The sequence below is a fragment of the Maniola hyperantus genome, chromosome 15 (genome assembly GCF_902806685.2).
Source record: "Maniola hyperantus chromosome 15, iAphHyp1.2, whole genome shotgun sequence".
NCBI classification, from domain to species: domain Eukaryota; kingdom Metazoa; phylum Arthropoda; class Insecta; order Lepidoptera; family Nymphalidae; genus Maniola; species Maniola hyperantus.
In genome coordinates, this window is record NC_048550.1 from 637,347 (window position 1) to 656,012 (window position 18,666).

The 18,666-nt window shown below is 37.3% G+C and overlaps 2 protein-coding genes across 2 annotated transcripts in view; both read right to left on the reverse strand.

Moving 5' to 3' along the window:
- HDAC4 (histone deacetylase 4) overlaps positions 1-9,067 on the reverse strand; it is a 116,565-nt gene extending 107,498 nt beyond the window's left edge. Inside the window, exons 1-2 of the mRNA XM_069503524.1 lie at positions 8,860-9,067; positions 7,289-7,340 (exon numbers count right to left, since the gene is read on the reverse strand). Of these exons, the coding sequence (XP_069359625.1) occupies positions 7,289-7,328 (40 nt within the window). The 5' untranslated portion in view covers positions 7,329-7,340; positions 8,860-9,067. The remainder of the gene's footprint in view (positions 1-7,288; positions 7,341-8,859) is intronic.
- Positions 9,068-12,123: 3,056 nt separating this feature from the next.
- Positions 12,124-17,976, reverse strand: LOC117988723 (transmembrane protein 222). The gene is made up of 4 exons (XM_034975897.2): positions 17,475-17,976; positions 16,844-17,054; positions 15,864-15,994; positions 12,124-14,466 (listed from the first exon to the last, which is right to left on the reverse strand). The coding sequence occupies exons 1-4, from the start codon at positions 17,606-17,608 to the stop codon at positions 14,388-14,390; spliced, it is 555 nt and encodes a 184-aa protein (XP_034831788.1). The 5' UTR covers positions 17,609-17,976; the 3' UTR covers positions 12,124-14,387.
- Between the last annotated feature and the right edge of the window lie 690 nt (positions 17,977-18,666).

Consider the following 18,666-nt stretch of genomic DNA (forward strand, 5'->3'; position numbering starts at 1 on the left):
TATGGCCAAAACTCTTCTCTCTGAGAGGAGACCCGTGCTCTGTAGTGAGCCGGCGATGGGTTGATCATGATGATGATGAAAACCAATCAGTTCTGCAACGGCTGCAATGGCGAAAACAATTGGGTGAAGCAGGTGGGAACGCAGCACGACTTCTTAGAATCCTCGCGGGGTTGTCCTCCACCCCCGGCGCACCCCCGCCCCCACAGGCTCGTCCGCGTGGGCGTGTGTTGACAAACCGTGTTGCTGAGGCTATTTCCAGACACAGCCACGCCCATGTTCTTGGATGTGGAGCCACTAGGGTTGACTCCTTTATCCGACCGAAAAGAAACAAAGGGGTTCGTGTTCGCTCGTCTGTCTTGGTTTCAAAATTCAAATGTTTTATTCAAAATCTAAATCTAAATATATATAAAAGAAAAAGGTGACTGACTGACTGAGTGACAGATCTATCAACGCACAGCTCAAATTTTAAACTACTGGACGGATCGGGCTGAAATTCGGTATGCAGATAGCTATTATGACGTAGGCATCCGCTAAGAAAGGATTTTTGAAAATTCAACCCCTAAGGGGTGAAATAGGGGTTTGAAATTTGTATAGTCCACGCGGACGAAGACGATGGTCGGTTGTTGCATTTGTAAGATATTTATGTAGTTTATTAGATTCTAGTACCGTAGACCTATTTCACTTCTTGATACGTCTTACTCACAACCTTGAATGGGAAGCTGGAAGAAATCTCTGTTTAGAGATAAGCATTTCCAATGTAACTTAATTTATTATTACTTTGTAACTACAATTTTGGTACATGAAAAATAAAAATAAAATAAAATAAAATAAAATATAGTGGTGATAATTTTTACGAAAACTTAAAACTAAAGCTACGAGGGTTCCAATCCAAACGCAAAGTTAAAAAAAGGGGTTTAAATTCATAGCCAATTTCTTGTCACTTCTATTGCGACTTCCATTACAGAAAAACCCCGGTCAAGTGGGAGTTGGACTCGCATATAAAGAGTTCCGATGAACCATCGTACAAAATTAGAAAAGGTTACCTACATTTTTTTAAATTTACACAGCGGCCATTATGAATTTTTAATTTTTTGTTGTTATAGCGGCAATAGAAATACACACTGTGTAAAAATTTTATCGCTCTACCTATTAAGTACGTAATACTTATTGGATACGCCCTGCTGACAGACAGACAGACGAACAACCCTCCACCCCACCAACCTCTCGGTTATATTGCCGTGTTCCCAGGGGCGCCTTTTTGCCTCCCTAGAACGCTACAAACTGTTTATCTCTGTCTTTGTTCCTCGGGATCGACAGTGGAGGCTTATTAATAAGATCCCATTGGTGCTACAGTACGCGGCCGAAAGTAATGTACATCGACCTTTAGAAGGAGATAGCAGATTTGTAGAGCACTGTCCCTGTCGTTGAGACCGACAAAACGTCATATATGTAGGTATGAGTGACAGAGACAACGCTCTACAAAGGCGAAATGTCATTTCTAAAGGCCGATGTACATTACTTTCGGCCGCGTAACCTGTACCTACTAACCCTACAAATATGTATAGCTAAGCTAGCTACCTATTTAAGATTGAAGGAAACTGATGGCGAATTTATCAATTGTTCACGGACAGATAGAGCGGTTTAACGTAAACAAAATCGCACGTTTGAGGAAACTCCGACGTAAACAAATAAAACCTGTCCGTAAATAATAAATGCGATAATATCGTAGCGTAAACACAATGCTCGATACTTGGTACGTTTAGCAGCCCTGGCAGAGGGGGAGGGGGAGGTGGAGCGCGCACCGCCACCCGGGGCCCGGGCCTCTCCCGGCTTCCTTCCTATATGCGCCCTTGACCTTCCGTATCCAAACAACCGTAGTCACAACACAAGGAGACAGCTAGGCAATTTGTTCTTTTACGGTCTTTTTGATTTATCGTAACGCTCGAGGCGGAAACAAATTATTGTGGGACCCGGCCGACTGCCACGACTTAGGCGCCATCTCCACAGGCGAGGGAACCGCGCCGAGTCCGACATTCACATATCTGTGAGTCCGACCTACTATCTAGCATCGATTTACATGGGCGCAGAGGTAGCTTGCGTCCCGGAAATTGACACAAGTATCTTTTCATCCCGAAATCATCAAAGAGTTCCCAAGGGATTTTTAAAAACCTAAATCCACGCGTACGAAATCGCGGGCATCAGCATAAAAGAAGACTCGGGAGACCTCTCTTCGGTCTTTCAAAAATAAACGAAGATAAAGTTCTACATCTGATCAACGCCAGTCATCACCATTACAACAATGACTATTGTCTTATTTTAATCGTATGTTGGTACATAATAATTAATTATAGATTTAAGGTCTGTACGCACCTGAGCTGCGCTTCGCGTCACTGCAGGGCGCGTCACTTCGTACCTACCTATCGCACTACAACCGCAGCAAGCGGCAGCTCGCGTCACTTCTATAGTTATACCCGTTCGCTTACGAGCAACAACGTCGCAAGATGAGCGTCAGTGAAGAGGGGAAGAGGAGAAGGGAGGAAGCCGACATTTTAGGGGTTGGGACTTTTGAGGATATACATACTTCTAAGAGCATAAGGAACACGTCATGTGCCAAAAATTAAAACTTATTTTGAGGTGTATCATGCATGTACATTAAATACTTAACACGATGCGCGTGTATCATATCCGAGCGATGCGACGTACGAGTACTGAAGCGACGCGACGCGCCGCTGGGTATGTCGCACTAGCCGCTAGCGTCGCTGCACCACGCGTCGTCGTCGCTTCGCTGCGCTTCAAAATATTCTCTCCAGCCACAACGCGCGGCGAAGCGCAGTGCAGCGCCGCTGTAGTGCGATATGCGCCATACAAAATTATAGAAATAATATTTTGATGCTCTGTGCCGCGACGTGCAGTGACGCGCAGCTCAGGTGCGTACAGACCTTTATGAAGTAATTCCTATGAATGCGGATGAGATGTAAACATGGGAACGGACAGACACAATGTGCAATCAAGCGAGCCACGCGGCAGTGTTTATAAATCTGTGCTGTTATTTACTTATCAAGAGTGTAATTAATAATGACAGCTTCTCTATTAATAGGTTTAATGTCAGCAGGGTGTCTGGTGTAATCGTGTTCGCTTTGTTTTTAGGGTTCCGTAGTGAATAAGGAACACCTATAGTTTCGCCATGTCCGTCTGTCCGTCCAAATGTAGCTTAGCCTAGAGACTCTATAGTAGGTAAAATGGTTTTGGTTTTGTAAAATGTCGAATAAATTTCATGAAAAACTGTGATTGAAAATTACTTAGTTTCATATTATTTTAATTTTGTGATATCTCCTAAGATATTGTTGTAAATTAAATGATGTAAAGGGCAATTTTGGTCTAAATTGAATATTACAAATGATTAATTATTTTATTTTGATAAGAATCAACAGCATGTCGGTAAAAACACCCTCGAAAGTAAGGCTTTGTTTCAGATCACATTTGAAAAGCATTAAATCGATTATTGTGAGCCAACCTTAAAAGATACATGTATGCTATCGTGGACTTTTTTGTAGAACTTTTTAAGAGAAACAATTTGATCATACATGGTTTTCGTGTAACTTTGACCATTTATGCAGCGCACGCCTCGGAAACTCTCAAATGAGAGGATTTTTTCCGACCTAATTCACATCTCTCATTTTTGAGAATTAAACTAAACCTTCCTCTTGAATCACTATCTATTAGTGAGAACCGCATTAAAATCCGTTGCGTAGTTTAAAAGATCTACGCGTTCATACATACATACATACAGACACTTTATTTTATATCTACCTACTATTTTTTTTATTTTTATCAAAGAATACTTATTAGCCATAATAAATGACTAATATTCCCCTTTCCTCTCCAATTAAGCGTCAGGCTTGTGCTAGGAGTATGTACGACAATAGTGCAACGGGCGGGATTTGAACCGTCGACCTTTCGGTTTTCAGTCCACTCCTATACCGGTTGAGCTATTGAGGCTCTAAAGATACTATGTAGAGAAGTTGTTAGTTGTGGTTCCGCATATTGTGAATGGCAACTACGGAACCTACACTTTAGGTGGCCCTACACACACTTGACCGGTTTTTAGCAAATCATTAATTTATCATTGTGTTGTGCGAGCAGATTATTTTTATCGATGACAGGTTAACTACAATCAATTTATTTATAACTAAATGATGATGTCTTTATTTCTATTAAGCTTCCTTTAGGCCTCTGGAAACTTCAAGTTCTGGATTAATCAACAAAACCTACGGCAGTCAACAAAAAGCCACATTTCACAACTTTAACTATAATATACCTACATACATATAGTCATATAGTTACAATATACCTTGTGAGCAAACGAATGGTGATTCAATTGCATATATTGCAATATTTTAGTCAATTTTAGTTACTTTCATAGCATTATATTGTCATATGGTAGATATATTATTGTGGGGTAATGCTGCTGATATTAATTCTATTTTTGTGCTTCAGAAAAGGGCTGTTCGAGCCATATATAGTATGGGACCACAAGAGTCGCTGAGAACAATAGAGAAGTTAAAATTTATTGTACGTACATAAAAACTAAATTAATTCGAAAAAAAAGTGACTGTCATAATGTAAATACTAAAAATAAAATCGGTAAAAATATTGGGCCGTGAAAAGCTAGCAGACAGACAAACACACTTTCGCATTTATAATATTAGTATGGATTTTTAACAATAACTGATAAAACAATAATAATCATATAGAATTTCAAAATAACACCGAAAATCTCATTCGTAGAAATGATTTTAGGTAGTCAGTCCCTCCTTCCATAAAACACCCACTCAATATGATATACGAGTGTTATCATTAGCGTTGCAGTAGCTACTCCCGACAATACCAAGAATTGGATTTTTATTCCGAGTAGCCGAATTAACCTTTTTAAAGGTTGTTACAAACTAACCGGCTCGTTGGAAAGCTTGGAACACCGCAGAGACGTAAGCTCTCTTTGCGTGTTCTATCGCCTCTATAATGGAGAGTGTTCCGAAGAGTTGTTTGATCTCATTCCACCCTCCTTTTTCTACAACCGCACCGCACGCCACCGCAAACAATTCCACCCTCACCACCTGGGTTTCTGGAGCACTTCGACCACCCGTTGTGCCAGATCCTTTTTTCCACGCACATGCAAACTGTGGAATCAACTGCCCTCGGCGGTGTTCCCTTTAGATTACAACATGGGGTTATTCAAGGGGCGGACCAACGAATTCCTGAAAGGCCGGCAACGCACAGGTCGTTTGCTCGCTATTTTTATTTTAAAAAAAACTTTTTCCGTCTTACCTTTATAGCCTCACTAGCTCAACGTTTAAAGGAGCGGACTGAAAATTTTAAAGGTTGCCGGTTCAAACCCCACACGTTGCACTATTGTCGTATACCTCTCCTAGCACAAGCTTTCCCCTCCAACTAAGCGATTTTAAAAACTGACGAAGGCGCGTTCATTGGCTAGTTTTTATGGGTATAGTGACCAGTGATGCAAGTAAGGAGATGCCTCTTTGTACAGGAAGATAGGCACAAGGTAAACGCGAGGTTCAGGCACGTGGAAGAGGCAAGGTCAAGGGGGCGTCGAACTGGGCGGGGGTGGTGCGAGGGCGCGGGCGCAGTAGGGCTGCGCTATTTATACGTAATCGATAGCCGCGCGGCCGTGGCCTTGCCGCCATCGATCGCCGCCTCGGGGACGAGCCCCCGCGACCATCCCTACATCTCAGGATACAGGTACAGTACGCGCCCAAAAGTGATGAACATCGAACTTTAGGAGATAGCAGATTTGTAGAGCACTGTCTCGGTCGTTGAGCCCGACAAAACGTCATATGGGTATGAGTGACAGAGACAAAGCTCTACAAACCTTACACGGTGCACACGGTTGGAGACATCCACACATCCTCTAAAACCTAACAGGGAACTCTATCTCGTCAACATTTCTTCTACGCGTACGAAACGCTTCACGTCATCATTTTTAGGGTTTCCGTACCTCAAAGGGAAAAAAGGATCTATAAGGGTATAGGATCACAAAGTGATCCTATAAGGGTATAGGATCACTTTGTCGTCTGTCTGTCAAGGAACCTATAGAGTACTTCTCGTAGACCTAGAATCATAAAATTTGGCATGTAGGTAGGTCTTATAGCACAAGTAAAGGAATAAATCCGAAATCAGTGAATTTGTGGTTACATCACAAAACAAAATTAAAATGGGTTCATGAACAAATAATTAGTTTTTTCAATTTTCAAAGTAGGGTATCATATGAAAGGGCTTTACTTGTAGTATAATAGTTTTCGACTTATCGTGCAAAATGTCGAAAAAACACGACTCGCACTTGGCTGGTTTTATCTGTATTGCAAATCGTATTCAGGCTGAGATTTATAGAGCGAACTTTGACTTAGCTCAGATTTACAGTGGGGCCGATTCTCTTGTACACAACCTCTAAACTAAACTAAATTAACAGGTCTAAATCTAGTGCCATCCTTTTCTGAAAGCAACAGTATGAAAGGGACAGCAATAGATTTAGACGTGACATTTTAGTTTAGTTTAGAGATTGTGTACAACGGAATTAGCCACACTGTTAAAACGAGATAGAGATACCGTTATATCGGCCGCGTGCTGTACAAGGTTATGCATGAAAACAAAATCGTAAAATATTGGCGGGGGACAGGGGAGAATGCTTTGTTGTGATTGGTGGACTCAAAAGTCACATAATCAAGACAATGTGCGGAATGAGGGTACCGAACGGGCGTGGGCCGACTTTTATGCTGAGCAACTGCCTAAGCTTGGCGATCGCGAGTGTCCGGTTAGAAGTCTATTGGTGGTGGTCTGTGTGTGCCATTGACTGATACATTACTTCGTGGTGGTGACTCGTACCGACTCAGTGGTGCTTTAGCACCAATGCAACCTCAGTGACGTCTGGATTTCAAACGGGTCGTTCATTAGTATCTAAGAGGTGGCGCTGATTTATTTGGTTCCAAAACCGTGAAAAATTTTATTCGGTTGACCATATCTTGTCATTTATATCGATGGTGTGTGCACTATAATATATCCCGCGCAGTTGGCTAATCTCAACTGAGATTGAGCGCCGTCGCCGTAATTGGGTCGGGGACTTTATTATTATAAACTTAAGGTCTAGTCTAGCTCAGAAACACGGAAACAAAACACATGAAGCATATTTTATATTAAATACTTGCTATATAAAGAAAATTAATAAAAAAATCCTTTGCAGCACATCATAATAATGAATAAAAAACTAAAAACATACCTGAGTTAGATGAGGAAGGCCCAGGGTCATCATCAGCCATGGTGGAAATGCTCTGAAAGGAAAATGAGACCGAAATGATAAAAAAATGTCCTTGTAACTTAAGTAGGTAAGTATATTAAGGGTCTATTTTACAACTTTATATAAAGCAAGCACTTTATTTATTGGTATAGAAGTATAGATTTTAGTACTGTTATTTTAGTTTACTTATTCATAAATTGAGGAGAGGCCTAGTTGTAGCAACTCATATAAAGTGATCACACTGATTAAGCAATGTTTACCCCAATTGGTAACTATATGGATGACTGACTTTGGGTGTCCGAATTTGGCCTTTTCATTTTGTTTAGCCATCTTCCCCAGTTATTTTCACTAACATCTGATAATAACCATTTAAATATGGAGTGAAGAATATGTGAACAAAGTGTATGTATTTCAAATCAAGAAAGACATATATTATATAAATTACAGACCTAATATAAGTACCCATCTATGATAATAATCTATGATAAATGAAAGAAAAAAAATTCAGGCATATTCACACAAAACTTATATTTCCAAAATATACAACATAATTCCTCAAAGGCCACTCACTCTGCTTATGTTGGGACTCAGGATTTGTCGCAAATATTTTATAACTAGCTGCCCCAGCAAACTTCGTACCACCTAACAGAAGATTATTTTTCAGGAAATTTTTAAATTTTTCTCCCCGTACTTCAATGAATATTATGAAAAAAGAATTAGCGAAATTGGTTCAGCTGTTCTCGAGATTTGTGATCAGCAACACTTTGTTGTCTGTCTGTCTGTCCGTCTGTCTGTCAAGAAACCTACAGAGTACTTCCCGTTGACCTAGAATCATGAAATTTGGTAGGTAAGTGGGTCTTATAGCTGGTATTAAGGAAAAAATCTAAAAACCGTGAATTTGTGGTCATGAACTAATAATTAGTATTTTCATATTTCGAAGTAAGATAACTATATCAAGTGGAGTATCATATGAAAGTTCTTCAAAACAGATTTTTATTTATTTTTATGTATCATAGTTTTTGAATTATCGTGGAAAATGTCGAAAAAATACGACTGTATTACGGAACCCTCGTTGAGCAAGCCTGACTTGCACTTGGCCGGTTTTATATATAGGGATTAGCCTTTTTGTATTGGTTTTTATCATCATTGTATCATGAACACTAACCAGAAGCATGACTTGTATCTATCACAAACTAATAGTTCTTCTTCTTCTTATTTTGCTTTGTGGCTTTCAGTTGTGCCATAATAGATAATATCCTGGCTGTTTATTTATAGTCACGAAAATAGTTCCCATTAATATTCACATAAAATCGACAAACGAAAGAATATATACGCTATCCTTCTGATATTTAAATCATTGTGAAAGACTAAATGCGAAGTTAAACGGAATGTTTTGGTACAGCAAATGATATAAAAGCGGGAAATTCTCATGATAATTGAAGCGGCAATACTTCTTCTAGGAAGTAAAGGTCAAGATACGTTTGAAATGTGCATCTATACCAAGAATATCTTACGCTACTATGTAATTACTTATTACTAAAATGAATAATAACCCGTTTCCAACCAGCTGGACTTCTGAGAACTTGGAGTATTGACCATAAACAGCACTTAACTAAAGTATTTCACACACAAACAACATTATAAAACTTCGTGCAGCACATTAAAACACAAAACGAAAAGAATTGAAAACAAATTTCTTTCAAAACAACTCGATGAGAAATTATAAATGTTTTGACCAAGTTTTGACTTTTGACGTCTCACGTCACGACTATTCATCATTCATCCAAGACTTCACATTTCACTTCTTCAGTTACGTTTTGGTTTTGTGAGTTTTTCACCATAGGAAGTAAAATTCTTCCTAATCCCTTGGGTATACAGAAATATTAAAAATTCCAACTAGAATCTTGTTGTTTTAATTAATGGAAATATTATAATAAATGGAGACAAGTGAACGTAGGTGATAGACACATAATTTATCAGCCTCAAAAAGCTAGGATCCAGAGCTGAAAGCCAGTTAAAAATGCATTAATGTCATGTCAAAAAGTCAAAGTTAAAAGTCAAATAGTCTTGCCACTTCAGCGATTTTCCCATAAATTTAGGGCAAACTAAACTAGCGGGGTAGTTTTTAAAGTAGGTCTGAATTTAACTTAAATTTAAGTAAGATGTATTCTACTGCCTATTAGAGAGAGAGCAGCAAGGCCCACCTTATAACCTTCGTTATTTTATAAATGCTGAAAGTTTCACTGCGTATTGTCTCCAACATAGGGAGGAATGATCAACGGCTATGAAGTTTGGATCATGGTGGCTTCGACAAATAACAGGTAATAAAGATTTATCTAGTTTATCTCTAAAAACTAAATAATGGGGATGATGTCTACGTCAACAGTCAAAAATATTTTTTTTTTCTTAGTAATCCTAATTCCTAATCCTAATAATATTATAAATGTCAAAGTGTGGATGTTTGGATGTTTGTTACTCAATCACCCCAAAAAGGCTGAACGGATTTGGATGAAATTTGGAATGGAGATAGATTATGCCCTGGATTAACACATACACATATAGGCTACTTTTTATCCCGAAAAATCAAAGCGTTCCCGTGGGATTTTGAAAAATGTAAATCCACGCGGACGAAGTCACGGGCATCAGCTAGTATATAATATTTTCCAAGTAATGCAAAACTAAGGCAAATTAATACAGAGTACGGGGAAAGTGAAATTAAGACCTGGCAGCACTGGTACTGTCAAAGCTTGTTTATGTTGCGCCGTGGTTGCGCCTGTCAGCCTGTGAGTCATTCATTAAAATCATAATTTAATTTTTTTATTTCGATTTGTAATCGTTTTGCTGTGAAGAATTGTAATAAGTCATATCTAATATCTATAATCACAAAATTATGTTCTCGTCATTCTTTGGTAAACGTAGATCATCACCAGTGGAAGACGATACGCCACCTATTCCTGGACCGAAACCGGACGATGGATTTGTTATTGTGGACCCAAATTCCCCCAGAACGGGGTTGTATCCTACTGTGAGTGGGAACCAGTACCCTCCTCGGCCGGCCCCGGTGCCTCCAATTCCTAGAAGGATAAATTCAGAGCCAACATTCCATTATTTGCAAGGTGTACCCTTTTCATTGTCGAAAGAATTACAAATGTCTACGAACAAAGACGCGTTCGCAGCTGAGATCGGTGATCTTCTGGCCTTCCTCACCGGTAAAGTTAACTTGAGCGGCTACAATTATGACTTCTCATTGGAAAATAGTGTTCTTCAAGAATTTAGATAAGAAGCTGTTTTAATGTAAGTGGTTCTGTTGTGTCACAATCTCTAAACTAGAATAACAGGTTTAAATATTATGTTGCTATCCTTTTCTTAATGCTGCATGCCAAAAATGATAGCTATAGATTTAAGCCTGTCAATTTAGTTTAGGGATTGTGTTCAATAGAATCGGTCACAAATATCTGGATAATTTGATGTGTTTTCCACATTTTTGCTAGATATCAACTCAATTGAGTATCCTCAGTTCCTCATCAAACTAAAATCAGAATTATTTTGTTTTTTCATTAGCAATAATACAACATAGCATAGCAAATAATTTCTATGCACTAGAGTAGCCATTCCTAATAAGGATTTTTTAATGAGTTTGTTGCCTTTGCTTAATAGTTGACGGCCAATCTCATGTTTAGTTTGACCAGTTTTGGGATCAAGAATTTTAGTTTAAAGCTACTTTATACAGGGTAACTATCACAAACACTCTGATTATTATCCGATACTTTCATTATTGGCAATAATTTATAATGTAGATGTTATCATAAAGATTATAAAACAACAAAAAGTGTAACTTGCTTTAACTCTTCTCATTCTGAGAAGAACCTGTGTTTAAAGGTGGGCTGACACAAGTTGATAATAATGATAAAAAAATAAAAAGCCTTATTTTTCTTTTGCATGTATTAAATTAAGTAGTGTAGTTAAAATAGCTGTTGTAATTTAAACAAAGTTATTATGTACAATTAATCGCACACAATTTTTGTTACATTGTACAATGTATATGTTTTAACTTTGTATGAAAAAAAATAGTCATTTTAATAGTGGCCATTATTATCATTTTGGTTTAAAATGTGATAAAATAAAAATATGTTTCAATTTATTAAAAATAGGTAATAAATTTTTTTTTTAATACAATAAAACTTAAGGCTAGCCTTATCTAATTACTATATAAATCATGACCGCGTGGAATGGTGCCAAGAATACTGGCTGCATTTCCGCGCTGGACAGCCAGGCTGATCCGCTGCGCAAAAAATGAGCCAGCCCTTCTGTCACCAGTTGAGGCTATTAATCGCGGTGAAATGTCTCGTAAAAAATTTTTAGCACTAAGACTCCATGGCCCCAGGGTCTCCACGGCAAACGGCACAAAAATGTAACTCTCTATAAGAGAGGCATACTTGCGCCGCTTGCCGTTTTCAGCTGTTTCTGCTGCGGCTCCCGGTCTTGATGCTGTCTTCCTGATATGACACGGGGCCAATGTGTCAACGCAAGTTGCGTCCCACATTAGCGCCCGTCCCCGTTCCCAGGGAACCAGCGTCAATCCATCAGGTCTCTTGCCATCATCCCGACTAATCCCTGCCGGCTCAATGAGCGCAGGAATATTTATGGTGGCAAGAGCTCTTTTAATTGTATCGTTAAGAGAGCCATGCCTAAACAGCCTACCGGAGCTCCTTTGGCAAGAGAGTCCGTGGATTCCAAATTTATCAACCTCTTTTCCACACGGACATCTGTGCTGATGGCACAGTGGTGTTCCCAATCTGAGACCTAGAGCCTGTTTCAATTTGATAATGTGCCATTTATGCAATAACTAATATTTTATGTAATTTGATTGTACATTAATAAAAGTTACAAAATAAAACGCATGTTTTTAATAAGAAAATACACAATCAAAAACTGTAAAGTTATTTGTAAAATTAAACTCTTTGAAAATTTTAGTTTTCATCTTCAAAGTTGTGCCTACAATAATTTTTGTCCTTTTAAATGTTGCTTGCGACTTTGCATTTGTTGCATATATTGTGAAAAATAACATGCAACCTCCATGTCACCTCCCTAGGGGTAAAAGTTTATTTTCTGAATATAATTTCTGAGTGGAGGCCTATTAATGTTACAGAGAAAAGAAATCTATACTAGATATAATATAAAGTCTCGAAGTTTTTAGACCCAGTAGTTTGAGCTGATTTTACTCCTTACACTATTATATTTAAGAATTCCATTTAAACTTTTACTATTCAAGACATTATTTTAATAACATAAGGAATGTTGAAGATGTTATAAGATAAATATGTGGAAGTGTTTTATAATATAATATTATTACAGTTTGAACATAAAATCAAAAACAAAGTAAGAAGAAGAAAGTCATCCTTTGCAAATGTCACTTGAAAATTACATTTTGCGAGGAAAATACCACTTTCACATTATTTTCTACATTAAGTCTTAGCACTACAAAGTTTATTAAAATATTGAATATTATATTCTATTGAGTTTCCAACTAAGACATCAATATGGTGGAAAGTCATTCCTATTTTTATTTATATATTTGAAAGTATTATTTACAAATAAAATGTTATACTAAAGATAGTTGGGCGGCGATAAACACTTAATCAAGTGACCTGCTTTCTCATTATATATGCTCATTTTTATCAATTTAAATCAATATTATAATTATTTATAAGTCCATGTGTTAAAAATTAAAATAACATTAAAAATAAAATTATATTCTATTCTTACAACTGGGACATTTTATTTTAAATTCCAATAATAGACATACAATTAGTTTTTAACATTTATGAATTTTTATACTAGTATTTTTAAGGAAATAATCTATCGAAATATCAAGTCTATCACAATAAAAAGATTATACATCATAGTTGCAAATACTCTATCTACAATCCTTGAGTACTTTAAATTTCAAATCAGTTCTGACTCAAGGTGAATATTTTTAGTTCAAAATCGTAATGGAAAATACATAGTTACAATCACTATAAAATTTTAAATTCCTTTCCGTCTGATCAGTCAGTTTTAAGTCTCAGATTTTTTTCGTTTACCAAAACACAGCACTAATAAAAACATTCTCTATATTAGGTGATTCTCTAATTATTATACTCGTAAAACTTTTTATATGAAGTACTATGTCATGTTATATTACTTCACAGAGTTGACACTGACTTAAGCGAAGAAAGCAGTAGCGGCGGTTACGCACTCATCCGATCTGAGTCCGTGAAAATATGTTCCTTTTTATTGAATATAGGATAGAACTCTGATGACGGAAGAGCAGTGCGTAATCGCCGTAAGAGATTAATAAATTATTATTACATAATATTGATATATTAATCACTTCAGTGAAGTAAACATTGAGTTCCAACTAGCATTTTACTCTATTACATAATGTAAAAATGGCAAGAGTACAAAAATAATATTTTCTTCGATTAACTTATGCAAAAAAACATTGTATGTTTGTAAATTTATTTCTTTTAACACTGTATAAAATTATAAAGCATTTTAATAAATTGTATCAGTTAAGTAACATATACATAACAATGTCATATTATTTAAATATAAGCAATATATTCTTTTTTAAATAAGTTCCGAATCAATGATCAATAAATAATTCTACTTATATACTTTTATCTCAGTATTTAGTAGTAATCCATACTAATAATATAAATGCGAAACGTACCGCACTTTCGGTCTTCTAAGCTGTGATAGCCTAGTGGTTATTCGATTGCAGGTACGCACCTCTCTTTTCGGAGCTATGTACGTTATACGTGCTCTAACGGTGAAGGAAATCGTGATTCGTGAGGAAACCTGCATGTCTGAAAGTTCTCCATTGTGTACTCAAAGGTGTATGAAGTGTCAGTGCCAATCTGCACTTAGCCTGTGTGATGGACTATGTCCTAAATCCTTCTCATTCTGAGACGAAACCTGTAGTCAGCAGTGGGCCAGATGATAAAGTATTCTGTGGTATTACAGTTCGTACACGTGTACACGCGCTTTCCTTGTGACGTCCTGCTGTGCACAAGTAGCGCCGCTCTGCAATGACGCCTTATATAACTGCCGCCAGCCCGCAAATGAACGCAACGATGATCAAAAACGGTAACCACGTCTTCAGGAATGCCCCAAAACTGAAACAGCAACAAATCCATACTATCAATACTTATAATAAAACTGTAACAGGTCAAATTCTGTACATTGAAGATATTTTGAAAATTTTTTTTCGAGGGCACTCTATAATCGATACTGAACCCAAAACTGTAATTTTTTTCATTTTTGTCTGTCTGTCTGTCTATCTGTCTGTCTGTCTGTCTGTATCACGGCCGCGCCATCACGCTGAAACTACTGAATGGATTCCAATGAAACTTGGTACGATTTGAGGTCATACTATGAGGAAGAATATAGGATACTTTTTATCCCGAAATTCAGCATGGTTCCCGTAGGAGAGGTGACGAAAGTTAAAATGTATACTGCGTTGTAATTCATTAACGCGTAGTCCGATTTCATTCATTCTTTTTTTGTTAGAAAGGGGATATTTTAAAGATTGTAGGTACCAAGCAACGACAACAATCCCGAAAAATCAAAGAGTTCCCACGGGATTTTAAAAAACGTAAATCCACGCGGACGAAGTCGCAGGAATCAGCTAGTAATATTATAAATGCGAAAGTGTGTCTGTCTATCTGTCTGCTAGCTTTTCAGGGCCCAACCGTTCAACCGATTTTGATGAAATTTGGTACAGAGTTAGCTTATATCGCAGGGAAGGACATAGGCCCGGAAAATAAAAGAGTTCCTACGGGATTTCAAAAAACCTAGTCGTCGCCAGTGCCGTGCACAGGGTTTGAAGCTAGGGTAGGCATTAGTTATTAACCTGTTTACTGGCAGGTCATAATGAAAAATATGCATTGAGCCATTAAAACTGGGGTAAGCACTGCATTTATGCCTTTATGACCTGCACGCCACTGGTCGTCGCGGGCATCAGCTAGTTAATTATATAGTGAAACAAGCTTATTCCCGCGCCTTAGTCCATGTGGACTACACAAATTTCAAATCCCTATTTTACCCCCTTAGGGGTTGAATTTTTAAACTATCCTTTAGTGGATGTTTATGTCATAATAGCTATCTGCATGCCAAATTTCAGCCTGATACATCCAGCAGTTTGAGCTGAGCTGTTTGAGATCAGTCAGCTTTTCCTGGTGTTAGATTAGATGTTACTATGGTTTTCGGATTTTTCCCTTTACTTGTGCTATAAGATATTGCTATCTGCCAAATTTATTTATGTTTATATTTTATTTTCATAACATAATTTCATGATGCTAAGTCAACGGGAAGTATCCTACAGGTTTGTGTCCCTTGATGGGTCTTGACAAACAGACAGACTGACAGACAAGAAACTGCGCACAACAGACGGAAACGTTTAAGTGCGGAAACCAGGCCAGAGCAAAGAAGAAGAAGAAGAAGAAGAACTGTGTTCCGGTATTCCCCGGGAGATACGGAACTCCAAAAATAAAGAAAAATGTAATAGTCTCACCTGACATATCGTGAGTATGGTATCATGTAGAGAGCCAGTTTGACCATATTCCAGTTCTTGCAGCCGCCATAGCTCATGATGTTGAGGGCCGTTGCTACGTGCGAGTGGCAGTTGTCATAGAATATTATGTGCTGGAAAACAAAACGACATCACATTTTCATATCATCTAAATATATAAAACAAAGAGGTGACTGACTGACTGACTGATCTATCAACGCACAGCTCAAACTCCTGGACGGATCGGGCTGAAATTTGGGATGCAGATAGCTATTATGATGTAGGCATCAGCTAAGAAAGGATATTTGGAAATTCTACCCCTAAAGGTGGTGAAATAGGGGTTTGGATATGTGTAGTCCACGCGGACGAAGTCACGAGCATAAGCTAGTTAAGGTATAAATTTTATTTAAATATACTGAGACTTCGTCCGGATTTAGGTTTCAAAGAATCCTGTCCAAATTTCATCAAAATCGGTTAAACTATTGGGCCATGAAAGCTAGCAGACAGACAGACAGACACACTTTCGTATTATAATATTGTAGTATGGAAGTATGGATTTTGTTTTCAATATTTTCAGTGGACAAACTAAAAATGTCTTTCTTGTACTAATTAATAGCCTCATCTGGTGACAGAAGGGATGGCTCAGTTTTTGCACAAAGAATCAGCCTGGCTGTCCAGCATGGAAATGCAGCCAGTATTCTTGACACTATTCCTCTGTACAGTAATTGGATAAGGCTAGCTGTCAGTACCCTTATAATAAATACGATAGTGTTTGTTTGTTAGTTAGTTTGTCCTTCAATCACGGCACAACGGTGCAACGGATTGATGTGATTTTTTGCATGGGTATAGATAAAGACCTGGAGAGTGACATAGGCTAATTTTAATGAAAATCAAAGAGTTTCCACAGGATTTTTAAAAACCTAATTCCACACATTCCACTGTTGCGGGCATCAGCTAGTAAATAAAAAAAATTGATAGTTTACCATTCTTTTCTTGTATATCTCTGATGCCTCCGCAACAGCAGCATCCCAGCCCGCCTGCCCATTTATAGCTCTATGGGGAGACAGCTGCCAGTACTTGGTGGGGTTTCCAAACGCCATGAGGTCTTCCGACACAAAGTATGGGCCAGCAAAGTCTCTTATCACCCCATTTGACATGCATATTCCCATGTGGCCCAGGAATGGGAAAATCCACCTGCATAAATACAAATAATAAATAAAATTATTATTATTAAGTATACCTAATTAATACAATTTTTTTTATGAACTTATAAAGTTACTTAATAAATGAATTGAAAGAATAGCAAATAAGCAGAGGTACATTTCGATAAAATTGTTGGTTTTCATACATAATATGCTATTGTGTTTATTATTGTATTATTAATTACTTACAAGCTCGAATTACTGCTAACTAAATACATATAGGTACCATCAATAAAAATTGTTTATGTACGTGCAAGGACTGTACTGTGACATAGATAATAGTTATTTATAGAATAAATCACTACATAATAAATAAAAAACTAGAGAAAACTATTATTTTGTTGTTATTATAGACTGAACTACCCTAACAGAAAATCAACTTGCTAATTTTATAAAGTGGTAAAAAACTTGCGTTAGAACTGGTATAGGTGTCCACACTATGCAGTACGGATACCGGGATCGAGCATGGTCTATAGGATCCATCAGGACTGCCTGTTCGCGGTCACTTAAGTCTATAGGGCTTCCAGGACTTTGGTCACTGTTCATTGTACCAATTTACCGTCGCCCGCGATATGCATCCATTCTCCGAACAATTAATTAACGTACAAATACAATTGTGGTTTGTAGTAATTAATTATTTGTTAAAAAGCTTCACACAATTTCATTAATTAAAATGTAAATTTTTATTTTTATTGGAAAATGACAGGAAAACATATTTTACGTGTTTGTTCTTTGACAAAATATTAGGCTAGTTGACACTTTTTTTAAGTAGGTCTTAAATGGTTTATATTTATCCTATTAGATCAAAAAAATTAACACTATATTTTTTTGCGCCCTAAAAACCGTAAAACTTTAATTCAAAAATATATTTTTCTTAGACAGGTGAAAACACTGTTGGCCATGTTTGGCCGATAGATTATCTGTGCTCTGACGTCATGCATTTGTAAACACCAGCATAACCTCCCAATGTTTAATAACCATGACTTCTATACTAGTTTACATGAAAAATATAGTAATTATCGTTATTGTATCATCCGAGAATGTAAAAACGCATCGATAAAGACCACAGGAAAGTTGTGGATTAGAGTGCCCAGTGAAATAAATATACGTAACACGCGAAGACTTGCTTAAAGGGATCCTATATGACTAACGACTGCAACCCAAATTTATTTTTGTTGTAAGTCTTACTTAATAACTTATTCAATTTATAAAGAGAAAACGATAATTTTTTACGTTTACTATGAGTTTTTAGAAAAACATAAAAACTAGCTTATGCTCGTGACTTCGCCCGCGTGGACTTCATAAATTTCAAACCCCCATTTAACCCACTCAGGGGTGGAATTTCAAAAAATCCTTTCCTAGTGGATACCTTCTCTTTACCTACAAAGAACACACCCACCAAATTTCATGTATCTAGGACCAGCTGTTTAGATGTTTAGGCTGTGCGTTGATATATAAGTTAGTCAGGACTTTAAATTTTATATATATGGATACTACGTTAGTCCTCGCGTGACATAGGGATGACATTTCTTTGTTTACATATTTAATGACGTCACATCATGGCTGACAGCGTTTTCTGCGTTTCAAATAAAAATAAAAACTGT